Genomic DNA, 17681 nt, shown 5'->3' with positions numbered 1-17681 from the left:
AAGACCCAGCACAAACAAAAACTAATTTTAAAAATTGAGCCTGTGGTACTTTGTTACAGCAGTTATAGGACACTCATACATCTCAAGCAGCCCCTTCTCATCACTTTCCATGTGTCATCCTGTTTTATTGTCTTTGGATCACTGACCAGGACCCGAATGGGTTTTTTGTGTGTTTATTGCCAGTCAGTCCCACCAGACAGTGATCTCCATGAGGACTGAAATCTAGTTCTCCGATGTGCCCCAAAGACTGAGTACATCTTTGACACAGAACAAACATTTGTAAAAGGAAAGGAGGAAGCGCGAGGAGGAACGTCCTCTTTAGGAGGACAAGGCAGAGGCAAACCATGGAGGGGACATCTGGGAGCCAGTGCATGTAGCGAGAGGTAGATTTGAAGCCTGGTCTTTTGAGTCTCTGCCGGTGACTCAAGATAAACTTGGGGTGGGGCCTGTGTAGCCCGTGAGAACTGTCCCAGTCCCCAGGTGAGCGCTAGGGACACAGGAACGACGTGTAGTGTCTACAGGGTAAGCGCTCGACGCTGAATTCTTTATTTGTTGAATAAAAGAACTATAGGGAATGTCGCTACCCGCAGCCACGTCCCCTGACGACCTCCAGGGGGCAAAGCTTCTCCTCAGAACTTCAAATCCAGAACGACGCCGGAACCCTTGTGGCACATTGATGAGGTTGCCACTGGGGAGGGAAGACCGATGGACCGAATGCTGACAGGCGGGGATCAGAACCAATGAAAAAGGCAAGGCATGTACGCTGCAGCCAATAATAGCGGCTGAAGGAGGTGACGGAAGCGGAAATACAAAAGAGAGCGAAGGGGAAGTTCGACAAGCACTAAGTGTAGTCAGTACTCTTGTGCTTGTGAAAAGAGTAGGAGGCGAAGATGTCGGAGCGAAAAGTTTTAAACGTAAGTGTTGGGCGACTAGGGTTTTCGACCTGGGGCGAGACGTCTCGAAGCTCGGGTCGAGGTGGGCTATGTATACCCTCCTATTAGAACCTTTGTCTTCTTCTCCAACGGCCTTCCGTTGGGCGGGGCTCTCTAGACTCCTCCCAATCACTTTCAGTGGAGGGTGGGCCTTCGCGAAGCCTAGAGGCTGGAGTGTACCCAATCACCTGTGTGGGCGGAGCTTAGGCTATTTATCCAATCACTTCTGATTGGATTTTTAAAGGGATTATCCTATAAGTCTCTTGGGGGCGGAGGTTCCTTAGGACCGTGTTCTTCGCGCTAACATCCTTGTCTTCAGGAGGCGTGGCTCTGTTAAATCCCGCCCCGCTTGGGGTTCTAGCCCAGCGTGTTCCTTGGAGGGATTAGGCTTTGCTGACTCTTGCTCTGCTGCAAGGGGATCCTTCCAATTGCATCAACTTCTCCCAGTTCTGTTGGGGAAGACTGGGAGTCTTGGGGTGTGGAGTTGGTTTCGGAAAGGCAGGCTTCTGGAGAAGAGCCCTCTGAAATTTAGAGTCCCTGTTCCCCACCCTCCAGGAAGGTCTGTGCTCCCGGCAAGGGGGTTGAGCTCCCCAGCCTGGGAGTGTGTAAGCCCAGAATGTCAGGACGAAGTAGAGAACAGACCTCCAGACTGATGGCTTGGAGCCCAGGTTTTCGAGGTCAAGTTGATGCCCCTTACTGTGACTCAATGCTCCAATGTTTTAAACACCTGTATTTGGACTCCAGCCCCAGCCAGCCCCAGTGCAATGTGTTGGACTTCGAGTCCAGGAAGGTCCTTCCATCCTGAGGATCCAGCTGAGAGCCCAGTTGTTTCCATAACTTACTGGTAGATAATTCTGTTCCAGGCACTGCTTGAAGTGTCATATTCATCAGATCTTCTCAGGTGGACAGGTTATCCCACCTTTAGATGAGGAAACTGAGACCCAGAGAGGTTATGTGATAGCCAGAGAGTATAGTAGTCAGACTCAAGACACTCCATCCCCCAGCTCTGCAACTTATGCTCCTAATCACTATACCACAGTTTCCTGAGTCATGTCCCTGGTTCTGAATCCTGGCTCTGCTCTTCACCCTCTGTGATCCTGAGTAGCTGAAATCTCTGGAACTCAGCTTCCTCCTCTGTGAAATGGGCACACCTTTCTCTATTTAATAGAGTCTCTGCAAAAATTCCATGAGTCAGGGGACATCAAACTCTCTGTGTAGTACCTGGGCCTCCCCTGCTCGCTCAGCAGTAAAGAATTCCTCTGCAGTGCAGGAAATGGCAGATTCGATCCCTGAGTGGGGAAGATCCCCTGGAGAAGGAAATGGCAACCCACTCCAGTATTCTTGCCTGGGAAATCCTATGGACAGAGTAACCTGTTGGGCTATGGTCCATGGGGTCACAAAGAATCAGATAAGACTGAGCGACTAAACAACAACAACAATGTAGTACCTGGCACATAGGAAGTGTTCAGAACTCAAAGTGCTTTATTTTTGCATTATCATATGTAGTTCTTTTTTCCATAATCCAAGCTCTCCTTCCTCACATCTCCCATCTCAGACTCCTATGCAGAAAGAGTTAATACTGCAGGCCTGAGGCTGCTTGCCGTAGATCGAAAGGCCAGCTTCCCATGCTGGACTTGGACTGGCATCTGGGAACTTGAATTTCAGGATGGTTCTCACCGTTTACTGAAAAGAATGGCTCCCTGTGCTTAAACTGTTTGTATAAACAGTGTGATTTGTGCTGAGCATATGCTCCTCTCCTGGAGTCTGGAATCATTGTATGCACTGGGCAGATGTGCCTGTACGACCAGCCGCTAGTGAAAACCCTGGGTGCTGTGTCCCCCTGAGTTCCCCAGGGAGACATTTCACATGTGTTGTCACAGTTTATCAGTGGGGGAATTGACTCCATCAGGAGAAAACCCTGGAAGCTTGTACCTGGTCTCCCTGGGCCCTGCCTCATGCACCTTTTTGCCTTTGCTGGTTTTCCTCTGTGTCCTTTTGCTGTTGATGAATAGTAGCCATGAGTACAAGTGTGTGAGCCTCCTAGGAGTTCTCTCATCAACTCACTGAACCTGGGGGTGGTATTAGGGACCCAGGCACAGCTCCCGAGAGCCCCTTCCCTCTGCCTCTGGCCTCCCTTGCACCTGAAAGCAGCTTCCCTGACACTACGTTCCTCCCCACAGAAATACTACCCCCCTGACTTTGACCCATCGAAGATTCCCAAGCTCAAGCTGCCCAAAGATCGTCAGTATGTGGTGCGGCTGATGGCTCCCTTCAACATGAGGTGAGTGACCCCTCAGGGCCCCTGCACTCGTCGTGGTGGACAGACCCCATGCCCGGCATCCACAGGGAGCAGCCTGTCCCCAGAGCTCAGACCAGGTCACCAGTCCTGGCTCAGACATGAGCCCAGTAGGCGGGTGACCTGTCTTTCCTGCCATTGAGGATCAATCTCCCCGACTGCTCAGAGCTCCCACCCGGTGCCTGAGAGCTCAGTCTTTGGTAGTAGAAGCGTGCGTGTGAGACGGAGTCCTGTACACACATTCGCTTTCTCCAGCAGCCCTGTCTGTTCCTGCCCAAGGACCTTTGCACAGGCTGTTCCCTCTGCTCTCACATGGTCGGCTCTTTTTCACCCTCCAAGGCTTGGCTTAAATTTCATCCCCTCGGAACACCCCTTCTGATCCCCCACCCAACCCCATCTATGCTTCCCTCCCCTGCCACTAGTCCCCACACCTCGTCCTTTGTACCGTCTTGTAATGACCACATCTCACCAATTCCCAGCCCCACAGTTTTTCACATCTTTGCACATCTGAAATGAAGTGGTAAGCAAAGCCACCTTTGTTAGTGAAGTTCAGCACGTGTTTACATATTACCAATCTGCTTGTCTTCTCTTTCTCCTTCGTGCATTTGTTTTTATTCAGCAGTCATTTATTGGGTACTGTTGAGTGTCAGGAACACTGGGGGGATCAAGACTTGACCCCACAGAGTCCCAGTCTGGTGAGGAGTAGAGATAATAAACAAGGCTCTTTCATATTCATGAAAAGCATTTGTGGGACACACAGATTGTCACAAGCGAGTGACTGGATGGTGATGGGGAAGGGGGCAGGGGGCTTTGCTGGATGATTAGGGAAATATCAGAAGAAATACCAGTGGAACTAGAATCTAAGGGTTGGAGGATGTCACGGGCTATGGGAATTGCAGTGGTGAAGGCCCACAGGTGGGACCGAGCAGGGGTGTTTGTAGGAACAGCCAGGTGGCCGGCACACTGGGCCTGGGGAGCACAGGGGCTGAGCAGGAGGGGCTGAGGGAGGGCAGAGTGCCAGAGCTCTGCCTTGCTTCATGTGGCATCTCCCCAAGTGGAATCCTCCCTCCGGAGGTCAGGATGCCCCATGAACACCAGGTTGGCTTCTGGGAGTGGGCAACAGGCAAGTCTCACCTAGCTTTGGTCATCTGGGTGCTTTCCAAGAAGACAGGCAGATACTAGTGAGAAGAATATGCCAGCTAAGGGGAATCCTTACTCACAGTGGGACAGCCTTCTTGGTTGGGAGGGAGCTCCCCGTCCCTGGAGGTATGCAAGTGGTTATCTGCCAGAATGCTCAAGGGTCCCACCAGCAAGAACCAGGGTACCGAGGTGACTTGAGTCCCTGTTCCTCCCCACAGATGTAAGACATGTGGAGAATACATCTATAAGGGCAAGAAGTTCAATGCTCGCAAAGAGACCGTGCAGAACGAGTCCTACCTGGGCCTGCCCATCTTTCGCTTCTACATCAAGTGCACGCGCTGCCTGGCAGAGATCACCTTCAAGGTAAGCAGCCACCCAGACTGGTCCCTCCTCCACTGGGGGGGTCACCACTCCTGTCCCCCAGGGAAATCCCATTTCACCTTCTCCCCAGGAAACAGCAGAAGTTCAAGGAGAAGTTCACAGGAGTGTTATTTATAAAGGCAGAAAACCAAGAAGCAACCTAGATATATAGTAACGAGGTTTGATGGACAGGCTACTGTAAGTTGGAATTTTTCTTGGCTAATAGCAGTCATATTTTTACTTTCATTGTCATCCTAAGGGTGGTATTAAGAACTTGAGAAAAAAAAAGAACTTGAGGGACTTGCCTGGTGGTCCAGTGGCTAAAACTCCAAGCTTCTAATGCAGGGAGCCTGGATTTCATCCCTGGTGAGGGAACTAGATCCCGTATGCTGCAACTAAGAGTTTGCATGCTACAACTAAAGGGTTAAAAAAAAGAATTTGGGAAAGAGATGAAGAAAACTTAGTTTTCTCTCCTCGTACTTCTGTGCTGTCTGAGTATTTTTTGCCAAAGACTTTTTTCTTAAAACATTAGATTTTATTAAAATAAGCAAAAAGTACAGTATAAATTATATTTTAATTATTTACTTTTTAAACACAGTTTTATGAGATATGGCTTATATATGTCACACAGTCATTGTTTTAAAGTGTGTAATTCAGTGGTTTTTAGTATATTCCTAATGTGCTAAATTGCATTCTCTAATTCCAGAATATTCTCATCACCCCCAAATTAACCTCCATCCCCTCCCCCAGCTCCTGGCAATCACAAGTACACTCTGTGTCTCTGGTTTGTCTGTCTGGACATTTCCTATCAAGGAATCACACGCTGTGTGGCCCTTTGTGTCTGGCTTCTCTCACTGAACCATCAGGTTTTCAAAGCTCAGGAATATTGTCGCAAGTGTCAGTGCCTCTCTCCTTTTTAAAGCTGAGTCATATTCCACTGTGTCGCTGGATCACATTTTGTTTGTCTGCTCATTAGCTAATAGGTTGTCTCCAGAAAAATGTTTTTTTTTTAACCTACATTGTGAAGTATGTATATATTTAAATATTAATGAATACATATTAATTTTTTAAAGTTTAGAAAAGCTGTGGCAGAATGTTATAAATTGGCTTTTCTATTGAAGAATTTCAGCTGATGCAATAACTAGGATTACATATGTATGTTTGCGTGTCTGTGAGCATGTGGTGAAAACAGAACTCCAGCAGTACTGTAAGATAAACACTGGAAAATTGGTGTACTACTCTTCTTTGCCTAGCCAGTCACCAGGCATAGAAACACTTGTAACAGTTTCCTGTATGGTTTTCAAAAAAAGTGCTCTGGATACAGGTGCACACAAGGATCACTCTCCTCCTTGCTCTTTCTTTTAAACAGTAAACATCTTATTTTGGAATAGTTTCAGATTTATAGAGAAGTTGCAAAGATAGCAGAGAGTTCCCATCTGCCCCTCACCATCTTCCCCTCCTGTTAACCTTTTCCATTTCCACATTGTATCTGCCACAATAAGAAACCAACACTGGATTGTTACATTGTTACTTTTAACCACATTCCAGACATGACACCGATTTCAATTTTTCCACTAATGTCACCTTTCTGTTCCAGAGTCTCATCCAGGATACCGTGTTATATATTGCTTTTCTATTTTATAAACACAAATAGGGCCATGCTTTATACATAGTTGATATGTAATTTATAATCAAAGGAAGGTCAAGCGCACATGTGTGCACACACACATACAGAAAGGATTTGTGCAGGGACTTCCCTGGTGGGTCAGTGGTTAAGAATCTGCACTTCCCACTGCACGGAGAGCATGGGTTCGTTCCTTGGTCAGGGAACAAAGATCTTGCATATGATGCTGTGTGGTCAAAACATTAAAAAAAAAAAAAAAGATTTGTGCAGAGACCCAGAAACTTACTTGCAAACATGTGGAGGGTGAAGGTCAGCATAGGGACAGTGGGCAGGTGGAGAAGGATCTGAAAATCCATGCTAGGGAGTTCAGTGATTCTGTGACAGGAGACAGGAGCACTGGAAAGAAAGAACTGTGCTCACCAAAGCAATAAGACAGGAAAAAGAAAGAATCAGTGTTAATAGTCATGAAACAGGGAAAGAAGGTGTTGCAGGCTGCTAGCCACTGTTCAGCAGAAGCTTTTAATGCTCAGAGACATAGGAGCTGACGTATGCCTGTCCTCCCTCCCAGACAGACCCTGAAAACACAGACTACACCATGGAGCATGGAGCCACAAGGAACTTCCAGGCCGAGAAGCTCCTGGAGGAGGAGGAGAAGAGGGTGCAGAAGGAACGGGAGGACGAGGAGCTGAACAACCCCATGAAGGTCAGTCAGGCACCCCCCGTGCGTGCGTGTGTGTGTGTGTGTGAGTGAGTGTGTGTGAGTGTGTGTGTGTGTGAGTGTGTGTGCTGATGGAGTCGATTCCCCTTCCTGCTGAACCCTCCAGGCAGGGTGTTGGGGTGGAGAGAATGGTCAGTAGAATTCTAAGATGTCCCCAAGACCCCCGCCTCATAGTCACACATGCTGCATAGTCTCAGGATGTGTATACAAGGATCTTACTCCCATGATCAAGTTAAGATTAAACTATGGCCCAGATGACCTAATGAAAGGGGGATTGCCCACAACAGGCCTGACCTATCACCTGAGTCCCTTAACCTGGGTCTAGAGTCCTAGACGGAGGGAGTCATTTTTTTTTTAACTTATATTATTTTTACTTAGTGACGGAGCCAGGCTGGAAGTCCAGGCCACCTGGCTCCAGTACGGACTAGCCACTTGGTCTCAGGCGATCTCTTCCCCTTCCCCAAGCCTCAGTGTTCTGAGCCATGAAGTGGGTGCAGCGAAGGGACCAGGCGCTTTGGATCCAGGCCCCGGGGTTGGGGGGTCCTTCCCTTGCCCATGGTGATGCCCTAAGTTCAGGCAGGCCATGCAGGGTGGAGGAGGGGGTTGAGTTGCAGTGCTCTCAGCTCCACGTCTGTGCCCCGGTCCCCACCAGGTGCTAGAGAACAGAACTAAGGACTCCAAGCTGGAGATGGAGGTCCTGGAGAACCTGCAAGAGCTCAAAGACCTGAACCAGCGGCAGGCTCACGTGGACTTTGAGGCCATGCTGCGGCAGCACCGCCTGTCAGAGGAGGAGCGGCAGAGGCGGGAGCAGGAGGAGGATGAGCGGGAGACGGCGTGAGTGGGACAGTGGGGCCAGAGGGGGCCGGGGGTGCCCTTCCCTCTGCGTGGAATCCCCCTTCCCGATCTTTGCATGGCTCCCATCTCGGGGAGGCCTTCCCCACATCCCACTCCCCATCTCGTTTTCTCTCTTGTGGCATCTGTGTCAGGGTCCCCAGGACCACCCCCAGGTTCAGTGGTTAATTAGAATGAAAAGTTACAGGGAAAAATCAACAGCAGGAAAAGGCATGGGGCAGGATTGGGGGATTGGACACAAAATTTCAGAGTCTTCTGCCTCTCATGATATGGGCTTAATTCCCCCAAAATGAGAGGTGATGGCGTGAGTGAGGTGTGGTCCCTGGGGAGGCTCATGAGATCTAGCTTGGGGTTCTCATTGGGGGCCAGTCACACAGGCACCTGCCCAGCTTGGCCAAGCCCCCAGACTCCAGGAGGAGAGTGCACCCCTCGTTTGCCCAAATAGTGTTGGGGCAGGGAGGCTCCCATCAGTGAGGGTAGCGGGAACCCGAGAGTCCAGGTCCAGTTGTCCCCGAGGGCTGGTCTGGCAAGCCAGCCTTTCCAAGGCTTCGGCCTCAGGCCTGCTGTGTCCATGCTTCTGCAGGGCACCTCCTACTTTCTGGAACCTTCTTGCTGATTCACCCTTTTCCTGATATGTCTTCTGTCCTTCCTCACCTAAAATCTGAACAGGGACTCCGTTTGGCTTCTGCATGCAGGGACTAGAAGGGGATTGGGCACATAGTAGGTGGACAGCCAGGACTGTTGGGTTGGCAGGTCAGTGAGACCGGGATTAGCAGTGAGAGGAGTCTGCATTCACTGAGCCCGTTTTGGATATGGGCATTGTTCTGAGTTTGAGTTTGGACCCACCATTACGGTGGTCAAGGGAACTGAGATGTGAGGGGCCGTACACACAGCCCTGACGGAAGTCCCCCAGCTGGGGTCAAATCGAGACAGGCTGGTTCCAGCCTCCGAGTGCTTAACCACCCCACTGGATTCAGTGGGCAAAGAACTTTTTTTTTTTTTAAATATTTGTGCACCCCCATCCCTGACTCAGTGAGGCTAGGAAAGGAAAGCCAGGTGCCTCATTGTGGCGCGGGGGGAGCCTCCTGGCCACTGTTCCCCTGAAAAAGCGTGTTCCACGTTCCTTCCTGCAGGGCGCTAGTGGAGGAATCAAGGAAAAGAAGACTCCTTGAAGACTCTGACTCAGAGGAGGACACCACCCCCACCCAGGCCCCGCCAGCCCTCCGGCCCAACCCCACCGCCATCCTGGACGAGGTGAGTGGGGCCACCCCATTCCCGTGTGCTGTCAGGTGAAGCAGGGACAGGGTAAGCCAGGGCTTGGCTTAACTTTGTTGTGAAAGGCCACAGACAGTCCAGGTCATAGTGCTCAGCTCCACTGCTGTAGCACTAAACAGCCGTGGGTCGTATATGAATAAGTAGGCACGGCCATGTGCCAGTAAAACTTTATTTACAAAGATAGGTTGCAGCCCTCCGGGACTGTAAGATTTTCTTTTTTTTTTTCTATTGTTTTTTTATTGGAGCATAATTACTTTACAGCGTTGTGTTAACTTCTGCTGCCCAACAGCGTGAATCAGCTATATGTATACATGTAACCCCTCACTCCCATCCCACCCCTCTAGGTCATCACACAGCACCAAGATGAGCTCCCTGTGTTATATAGCAGCTTCCCATTAGCTATCCATTTTACACATGGTAGTGTATATACGTCAGTGCCTCTCTCCCAACCCGACCCACTCTCTCCTTTGCCCTACTTGTGTCCACAAGTCCGTCCTCCATGTCTGTGACTCTGTTCCTGCCCTGCAAATCCAGGACTATAGTTTTCCACCCCTTCTCTAGCTGCAGAAACAAGGAGACTCACTGGATTTAGAGACGTCAGGCAAATGTTGATTTCTCAGGCACTTAACAGTGCTGGGCTGGACTCCCGGGCAGCCCTGTTCCATGCAGTCACTTCATGGATCCAGGCTCCTCGCTCCTCCTAGTTCTGCCCTGTCCTGGAGCATGGCTGCCAGCTTGGTGGTCACAGCTGGCTCAGGGCACCCTGGGGTTCCGGCTGTAGGAAGGTGGAGGGGGTGAGGAGGAGCACCCGCCAGTGCCTGGAGGCCCAGGTTCAGATGCCACCCACACCCACTCCCCTGGAACCTGGAGTCCCAGTGGCCGGACATAGTCACGTGGCCGCCTTGAACTGCAAAGGACGCTGGGAGCTGCCCGTGCTATTATTAGCAGAAAGAAGGGAAAAAGAGGGTTGTGGGGGTGGGGGGTAGGGGGTTGTCTAGCATTTTTCACCACAGCTGTCTTATCCTAGGTGATTGAGGCCACTCTGGTTAATCGAAGGAGGGGCTTAAAATGGGAAATGGTAAATAATGCAGAGAACCCAGAAACTTTATTATAACTCAAAACAAGTTCCCGGTGTGTATTAAATACCAGTCCAGCCACTGGACAGGACCCAAAGTAACAGCAGTCTCAACTGCATAGAAGTACTTTTCTCTCAAATAACAGTCGTACATGGCCGTGCTGAACAGGGAAGGTGGACCCTGGTGTCCGAAGCATCCTCCTTCTCATTGTCCTGCCACCCCCAGGATGATGCCCTCAATGCAGGGCAGCTCACGCTGGCCAGTGGGAGGGGCTGGGGACAGGGGAGGACATTGAGGGTAACAATACCTTTGGTTGAGCAGATCCTTCTGCTTACACCCCATTGGTCAGAACTGAACCACCTGCCCACATCCTGATTCAGAGGGTCTGGGAAATGTAGTCTTTCACAGGGGCAGCCATGTTCAAGCCAAGAATTCTGAAGAGGATGGGTTTGGGGGTCATGCACTCTCACTTGTCAACCTTTTGATGTAGAACCAAGATACTTTCTTTGAGGCTGCATCCCCTGATCAGAGTTCTCTCTCTGTCTTTCTTGCATAATCCACCCTCAGAATTCACCTAAAATTTCCTCTTTGTTTATTTCTTTCAAGTGGAATAAGAGATTGAAAGTTCTTTCAAAACAAAATGGCCTTGTATGATTCCCCCCCGCCCCAGTCTTTTAAGTCTATTTTATTATTTTATCTTGGCAGCACTACACAACATGTGGGATCTTAGTTCCTCCACTAGGGATCGAACCTGTGCCCCCTGCAGTAGAAACATGAAGTCCTAACCACTGGTCCCCCAGGGAATTCCCTCCCCTAGTCTTTCGCTGTTGTTGCTGTGTACTTATTTATTTTTGGCCGCCCTGGATCTTCAGTGCTGCAAGCGGGCTTTGTCTCGTTGTGGCCAATGGGCTGTACTCTCAAATTTCAGCACAAAGTCGTCTCTTTACTGTGGCTTCTCTTCTTTCGGAGCACAGGCTCTAGGACGCATGAACTAGACCTTGTTGTGGTGCACAGGCTTAGTTATCCCTTGAGATGTGGGATATCCCCAGACCTGGGATCGAATCTGTGTTCTCTGCACTGGCAGGCAGATTCTTGACCCCTGGACCATCAGGGAAGTCCTCCCCCTGATGACCCAGTGGTTAAGTTAGGTTACTATAGTCTTGGATAACTATTAAGTCTTTTCTGATTATCTTGCTTGTAGCTAATTTGATAGTGGACTTTCTTGTTTTGTTAGGCATTACACAAACTTCACTGTAACTTTACAGAAGAATCTGTCTTTTCACCCCTCTGTCCCCTGGGTTTAGTTTAATGGGAACCCATGATGGTGTTTGACAAAAAGTGAAGGACAGAAATTAATTCCACCAGTCAGTTCAGTGGTGCCAGATGAGCAAGCTTCAGCTGGGACTGCCAGTCTCTCTGTTACCCCAGTGGACAGCATTTGTCCTGGTCACCACACGGGGAATGCAGTGTGACCACTGTGTCCTCCTCCTCCCCCTGCCCGCACCCCAGCTGTGCTAGCCCCCTCAGATGGGCCAGGCTCAGTCCACATCAGGTTCTCTCTTGCTGACTTCTCCATGTCTGAGCACCAGGTTCTTCTCCATGTCTTCAGCACCAGGTTCTTCCCCTGGCCATCTGATCAACAGCAGCTGTCCCCTCCCCCCACCCCCAAGCTGTCCATCACCCTGACTTCTTTCTTTCCCGTCACTGATTAAGACGATGGCGTCCTGGGACTTCCTTGGAGGTCCAGTGGTTAAGACTCCATGCTGCCAGTGCAGGGGGCACGTTTTCGACCCCTGGTCAGGAAGCTAGATCCCACATGCCGAACAGCCAAAAAAACAAAGATGATGGTGGTTGTCCTGACCATCTACTTGCTCATCCACCCTCTCTCCTTCCCAGATGGTGAGCTCTGTGCAGGCAGCCCCCTGCCGTCATGCTCCCCCTGCACTCCCAACCCCAACAGGGCCTCTTACTTCTAGTGGTTTCCAGTTCCTCTATTTAAACATCAAACATAAAAGGGGTCCCTTCTGATAAGACTGAAGAGCTGGATGTGGACTGAGCCCCCTTCTGCCTCCCCCTAACTAGTTCCCTCCCCCTTACTAGGCACCAGGGAGGTGCCTGCATCCCCCTTCATTCCCTCAAACGTGTTGATTGAGCACCTACTGCAGACGAGGTCGGGTGTGTTCAGGGTGGTATGGCTGTAGCCTGAGCTCCTACCACAGACCCTGCAGTGAACGGACAGGACCCCACAGCAGCTGGGGAGGTGGAGGGCACTGTGGACACAAACATGCAGCTTTCACCCAAGCTTGAACTGTGAGGAGAGGCGTCTCAGGGTTGCAGATACTTGAGATGGGTACTGCAGGATGAGTAGGAGTTCACCAAGTGATCTCGAAACAAAGGGGATATTCCAGGTGGAGGGAACGTTGTGGGTACAGATGTGGAGGTGAGCAACCTCGGTGTATGTGATTTAGGAAGTGTAAGGGTAAGGTGTAAGGGATAGAAAATGGGCAGAGGCCTTGAGTACCAAGCTTAGGGCAATGGGGAGCCACAGAGGGGTTTAGAGCAGGGGGGAGAGGGCTCGTCAGCACCACAGGGGGAGTGGGGCTGGTAAAGATCCTGGCTCAGCTGGGAACTGAGAGCAGGGAGGCCAGAGGAGGGACAGATCAGAGACAAATCACCCAGTCACATCCCGCATCCCCCACCCCCAGCAGACCCCGAGAGCCAAGAGGAAGGCAGAGAGCTGGGAGCGCAGCGTGGGTACCCTTGGCAGCAGGCCCCAGCTGTCGGGCCTGGTTGTGAAGAAAACGGACCTGGACACGAGCATCCAGCGAGGAGGAGCCCCGCCCCTCCCAGGTAGGTTCGGTCCCTTAGCTGCATGCAGCGCCGCAGGCAGCCAGCAGGTGGTGCTGCTCTGTCGAGAGGGGCAGCGGGGTGAGGTGTGTCCCCAGCTAGGGCTGAGGCAAGAAGGGCTGGAGTTTCCTTTTTTGTTTTAATTAAGAGGAGCAAGCTGTTGTTTAGTTGCTAAGTCATGTCTGACTCTTTCACGACCCCATGGACTGTAGCCCTGCAGGCTCCTCTGTCCATGGATTTCCGAGGCAAGAATACTAAAGTGGGTTGCCATTTCCTTCTCCAGGGGATCTTCCTTACCCAGGTATCGAACCCACATCTCCTGCTTGGCAGGCAGATTTTTTACCACCAAGGCACCAGGGAGGCCCAAAAGGAGCAAGTGTTTGCTTTTAAAACCCCATTCAGAGGCCTGTAGGATAATTGTCTGATCTCATGGCTGCCCATACCCCATACATGGACAGTGGACCCCACTTCCCAGGTCGGGTCCTGGGCATCCACATCTTGGCTGTTGTGTCATCGATGCTGTGTGTGGCCCCCGGGCCCTAGGGAGGAGGAGAATTAGGGTGAGGTGGGCCCTGTGAGGTGGAAAGAGCAGGACCCCCCATGCCTCCGTGTGCTTGGGTCCAGGGCCCTCACCCCTGCCCTGGGCCTGAGCTTCCTGTCCTGGAAGATGCTGGTGATAACAGGATCAGCCTCATGGGTCCTCAGAAGGTTTGGGGCTGGTTCCCTGAGATGCTCCAAGTCAGGCACCTGCAGTAGATCCTGGCGCCCAGCAAGCCTTACAGATGCATGACCATGTTTATCATCCATTTGTCAGATGAGGAGACAGAGGCCCAGAGAGGTGGAGCCACTTGCCCAGAACCATACAGCCGGGGTGAGTGGTGGAACCAAGGTCCACCCCTCTTTATCACCATGGTACTCGGCTTCACTTGGGACCTGGAGCATTTCTATTTTCTGCACCCCCAGCAGGGCGCCTGTGTCCACCCGGGTCCAATTTCAGAAGTGGAGCTGCTGGGTCAAGGGGTATGCGGGTTTAAACTGTGATAGGTCCGCCAGATACTTTACAGAAAGGCTGCACACAAGCAGAAATGGCTGGTCCTGTTCTGGCCTGCCCCAGGCTCGGCCTGCCTGCAACTGTCCCAAGGTGACTGCTAGCTCTTGCTTCTCCCCCAGGTGCAATGAAGAATGGACAGGCAGCTGGCCCAGCGCCCCAGACCCCCAGCACGTCCTCCCTGAGCCAGTTGGGTGTGTATTCTGACAGTGAGGACAGCAGCGGCAGCAACTGAGGCCCACCTGCCCTTCCCTGATCAAGGTCACACAGCCAGCTGCAGCCGTGGTCCGGGCCAGAGGCCTTGGAAGCAAGCAGAATCAACTGGACAAGCACAAATGTCCTCCGAGGCCGGCAGGGCAAGCGAAGACTTCAGTTGAGGGACTCAGTTTTCTTCCTGTCCCCCTGCCCTCTGGAGCTCAGGTCCCCAGGTCATACTGCAACATCCTGGAGCAGCTTCAAGGTTGTCTCTCTGACAGTCCCTGAGAGGCCAGCCATCATCCATCACCCGTCACCCATCACCCATCACCCATCACTCCGCCTGGGCTCCATCCCTTTCCACCACAGAACCATCTGCAATCAATGGAAAGAACCTGCTGATGGCCTGGGCGCCTCCTCTTTGTCAGTGTCTGAGGAGGGGATGTCAGAGGCACACAGCCTAGCCTGTCCTGGACCCCTGACTCTCAGAAACCACCAGCTAATAAATTCTCATTATTTCATAGGCTCAGTTTGGGGCTAATTTGTAGAAAGCTGATTAAGTCAGGAGACCAGCGAGCCTGACTCCAAACCTCCTGTTCTTTCAAGGTTGCCGGATTCCACCTCATGTAATCCCCTCTGACTACAGTGTGTTCTAGCTGAAGGTCCTGTGCCCCCACCAGACACTTCTGCAGCCTGCGCAGGCAGTGTGTGCTCTGTCACTTCAGTCGTGTCCAATTCTTTGTGACTATGGACTGTAGCCTGCCAGGCTCCTCTGTCCATGGGATTCTCCAGGCAAGAATACTGGAGTGGGTTGCCATGCCCTCCTCCGAGGGATCTTCTAAACCCAGGGATCGAACCTGAGTCTCCTGTGCCTCCTGAGTTGCAGGCAGGTTCTTTACCGCTAGAGCCACCTGGGAAGCCCCTTCACAATCTAATGAACCTCCATCTCCTCTCTCCTGCCCTTCCTGGGGTCACTGAAATCAGCCCTTCTCTCTCACACACACATACATACAGGCTTTCATTCATCATTTGAATAAAGAGGCTTCGTGGTTTTCAATGTCAGAGTTTGTGGGGTGAGACCCACCCACCCCCACACTGGGGATCTGCTTTCCTACAGCGATTTCCCTGCTTAGGGATTGCACAGAGGTGAACCAGGGTCCCGCTAGGGCTTCCAACGGGGGCTCGGGCTTTCACATCAAGGCTCTGAGGCTGCAAAGACGGCCAGGGAGGCCTGGTTCCCATGCCCCGACAGTGGGGTTGGGGCAGGCCCACCACGCTAGCAGCTAGTAAGAACTGGTGCCTCATGCACCTCTGTTCCCAGTTCTGCACTCAACAGCATCATGTTTATGGCTTAACGTCAGCCACCTCAGGAGTGTTTACACCATGGAAATCGGCAGAGGCTGCAGGAGCCAGTTGTGAAGCCCGTGCTAGCACACCACTGCCCGTTTTCCCCCATCTCAGCATCCTGCTGTCAGTGCCTGGGATGTAGGCCTTTCAGAGGCTCTGGGTAAAAACAAATCATCCGGGGACTTCTGCAGTGGTCTAGTGTTAGCACTCGGTACTTTCACTGCTGAGGGCCTGAGTTCAATCCCTGGTTGGGGAACTAAGATCCCATAAACTGCGCAGTGTGACCAAAATTTAAAAATAAAATAGAAAAAAATGAGTAAGTCATCTAGCTTAAGTAGCTGTGAAAAGATATTGGGTTGGGAGCTCTCTGGCTCACTTTTTAAAATTATTTTATTTATTTGGGTGCATCAGGTCTTAGTCGTGGTACGTAAGCTTAGTTGCCCTGCAGCATGTGGGATCTTAGCTCCCCAACCAGGGATCAAACCCTCATACCCTAAATTGGAAGGCAGATTCTTAACCACTGGACTACCAGGGAAATTCCTCATTTTGATTGATTCTTTCAGACTGTTTCTGGAATTCCCATTGCTCTCAATTCACTGCAGTTTTTGCCATGTATGTGCACCATCTGTTACTATTATTTAGTATTATTAAGTGTGAACCTAACTTCATCCTAAAACACAGGTCACCAAACTACAATTCACAGGCTAAATCTGGCCCGTGGCCCGTCTTTGTAAATAAAGTTTTATTGGCACACCAACACACCTATTTGTGTGCATGTCACCCATGACTGCCTTTGCTCCCTGGTGGCAGAGGTTAGTGGTTAAGACATTCCGTGACCTACAAAGCCAAAATAGGTACTCTCATATACCATAATAGGATAAACAAATTTGATACTAGAGGTGGTGCTAACAATGATGCAATTAAAGCAGGATAGGAAAGTTCTGATGGGGCTACCTTAGGAGTTATGTGTACTGCCTATGGCTCCCTGTATTGGTTACCTAATGCTGCGTAACAAATGATCCCCAAATTTAGCAGCTTAACCTGGGGTGGTTTCACTGCATTCTTGGCTTGAGTCTATCACAGATGCAGCTGAGATGTTGGCCAGGGCTGGGGTTTCATCTGAAGGCCTGACTGGGGAAGGATCCACTTCCAAGCTCACCCATATGGTTGTTGGCAGAATTCACTTTTCACAGACTCAGCCAGAAGCCACCCTCAGTTCCCTGCCTGCATAGACCTCTCCAACGGCTGGCCTCCTAAGGAGGAGAGTCTCCTAGAAGTGACAGCCCATCACCATTGCTATGTTCTGCTGGTTGGAAGCAGCCACACAGCGCCCCCCACCATGTTGCAGGGGAGGTGCTCACATGTGGATGCAACCACCAGGAGGCTGGGGTCATGGGGGCCACCCATGGTGGCTGAGGCCGAAACACGCGAGGGTCTACCTGCAGACCCCTCAGGCTTTGCAAGAGTCTGTGTGTTGACGAGTGTGTCCCTGACACCTGAGACCATTCTTTTATTTTGTAGGTGTTCACTGAATGTGTATGGCCTGAGTGGGTATCTCCTCATTCACTGAGGAGGAAATTGAGGCCCAGGGAACCACATGCTTCTGCCAGCTCTCTGCCGCCCTCCCCTTTCCACCGTACTGGAATTGTTTCTTTCATTCTTATTTTTCCTGCAGGGCTTTACACTTTGTTCTCCCACCCATGTCCTGGGAACAGTTTGGCTCTCAGCCCCCAATTGCCTTGCTGGGTTTTCCAGGGTAGGGTGGGCAGAGGGACTGCATAGCAACACATTGGGGTCTGTCCTGTGTGCTGACCTTCCAGGGCCTCACCCTGCACCTACTGCCTGCCTTGAGCCTACTTCCCCCAGACCATCTCCCCCTTTTTAGTCTCTGGAGCCTGCCCTTCCCCCCTCGCTGCTGACAGTCCCATTTCCCAGGAGCTCCATGTCTGTCATCTGGTCCTTGGAAGCTGT

At 51.2% G+C, this 17681-nt stretch overlaps 1 protein-coding gene across 2 annotated transcripts; it reads left to right on the top strand.

Annotated features, from left to right (window-relative positions):
• The first annotated feature begins 784 nt into the window (after nucleotides 1–784).
• Nucleotides 785–14889, top strand: YJU2 (YJU2 splicing factor homolog). Of its 2 annotated transcripts, none has more exons than XM_043911927.1 (8): nucleotides 785–914; nucleotides 3113–3213; nucleotides 4587–4731; nucleotides 6921–7055; nucleotides 7723–7904; nucleotides 9056–9176; nucleotides 12982–13123; nucleotides 14291–14889. In XM_043911927.1, exons 1-8 carry the CDS (start codon nucleotides 891–893, stop codon nucleotides 14401–14403), a joined length of 963 nt encoding a protein of 320 aa, XP_043767862.1. In that variant the 5' UTR covers nucleotides 785–890; the 3' UTR covers nucleotides 14404–14889. The 2 variants fall into 2 exon arrangements, with proteins under 2 accessions (XP_043767862.1, XP_043767861.1); XM_043911926.1 differs by having other exon boundaries at nucleotides 12979–13123.
• Nucleotides 14890–17681: the final 2792 nt, after the last annotated feature.

This window comes from Cervus elaphus, chromosome 9 (assembly GCF_910594005.1).
Source record: "Cervus elaphus chromosome 9, mCerEla1.1, whole genome shotgun sequence".
NCBI lineage: Eukaryota > Metazoa > Chordata > Mammalia > Artiodactyla > Cervidae > Cervus > Cervus elaphus.
This window is presented reverse-complemented; position numbering and strand designations above follow the sequence as displayed.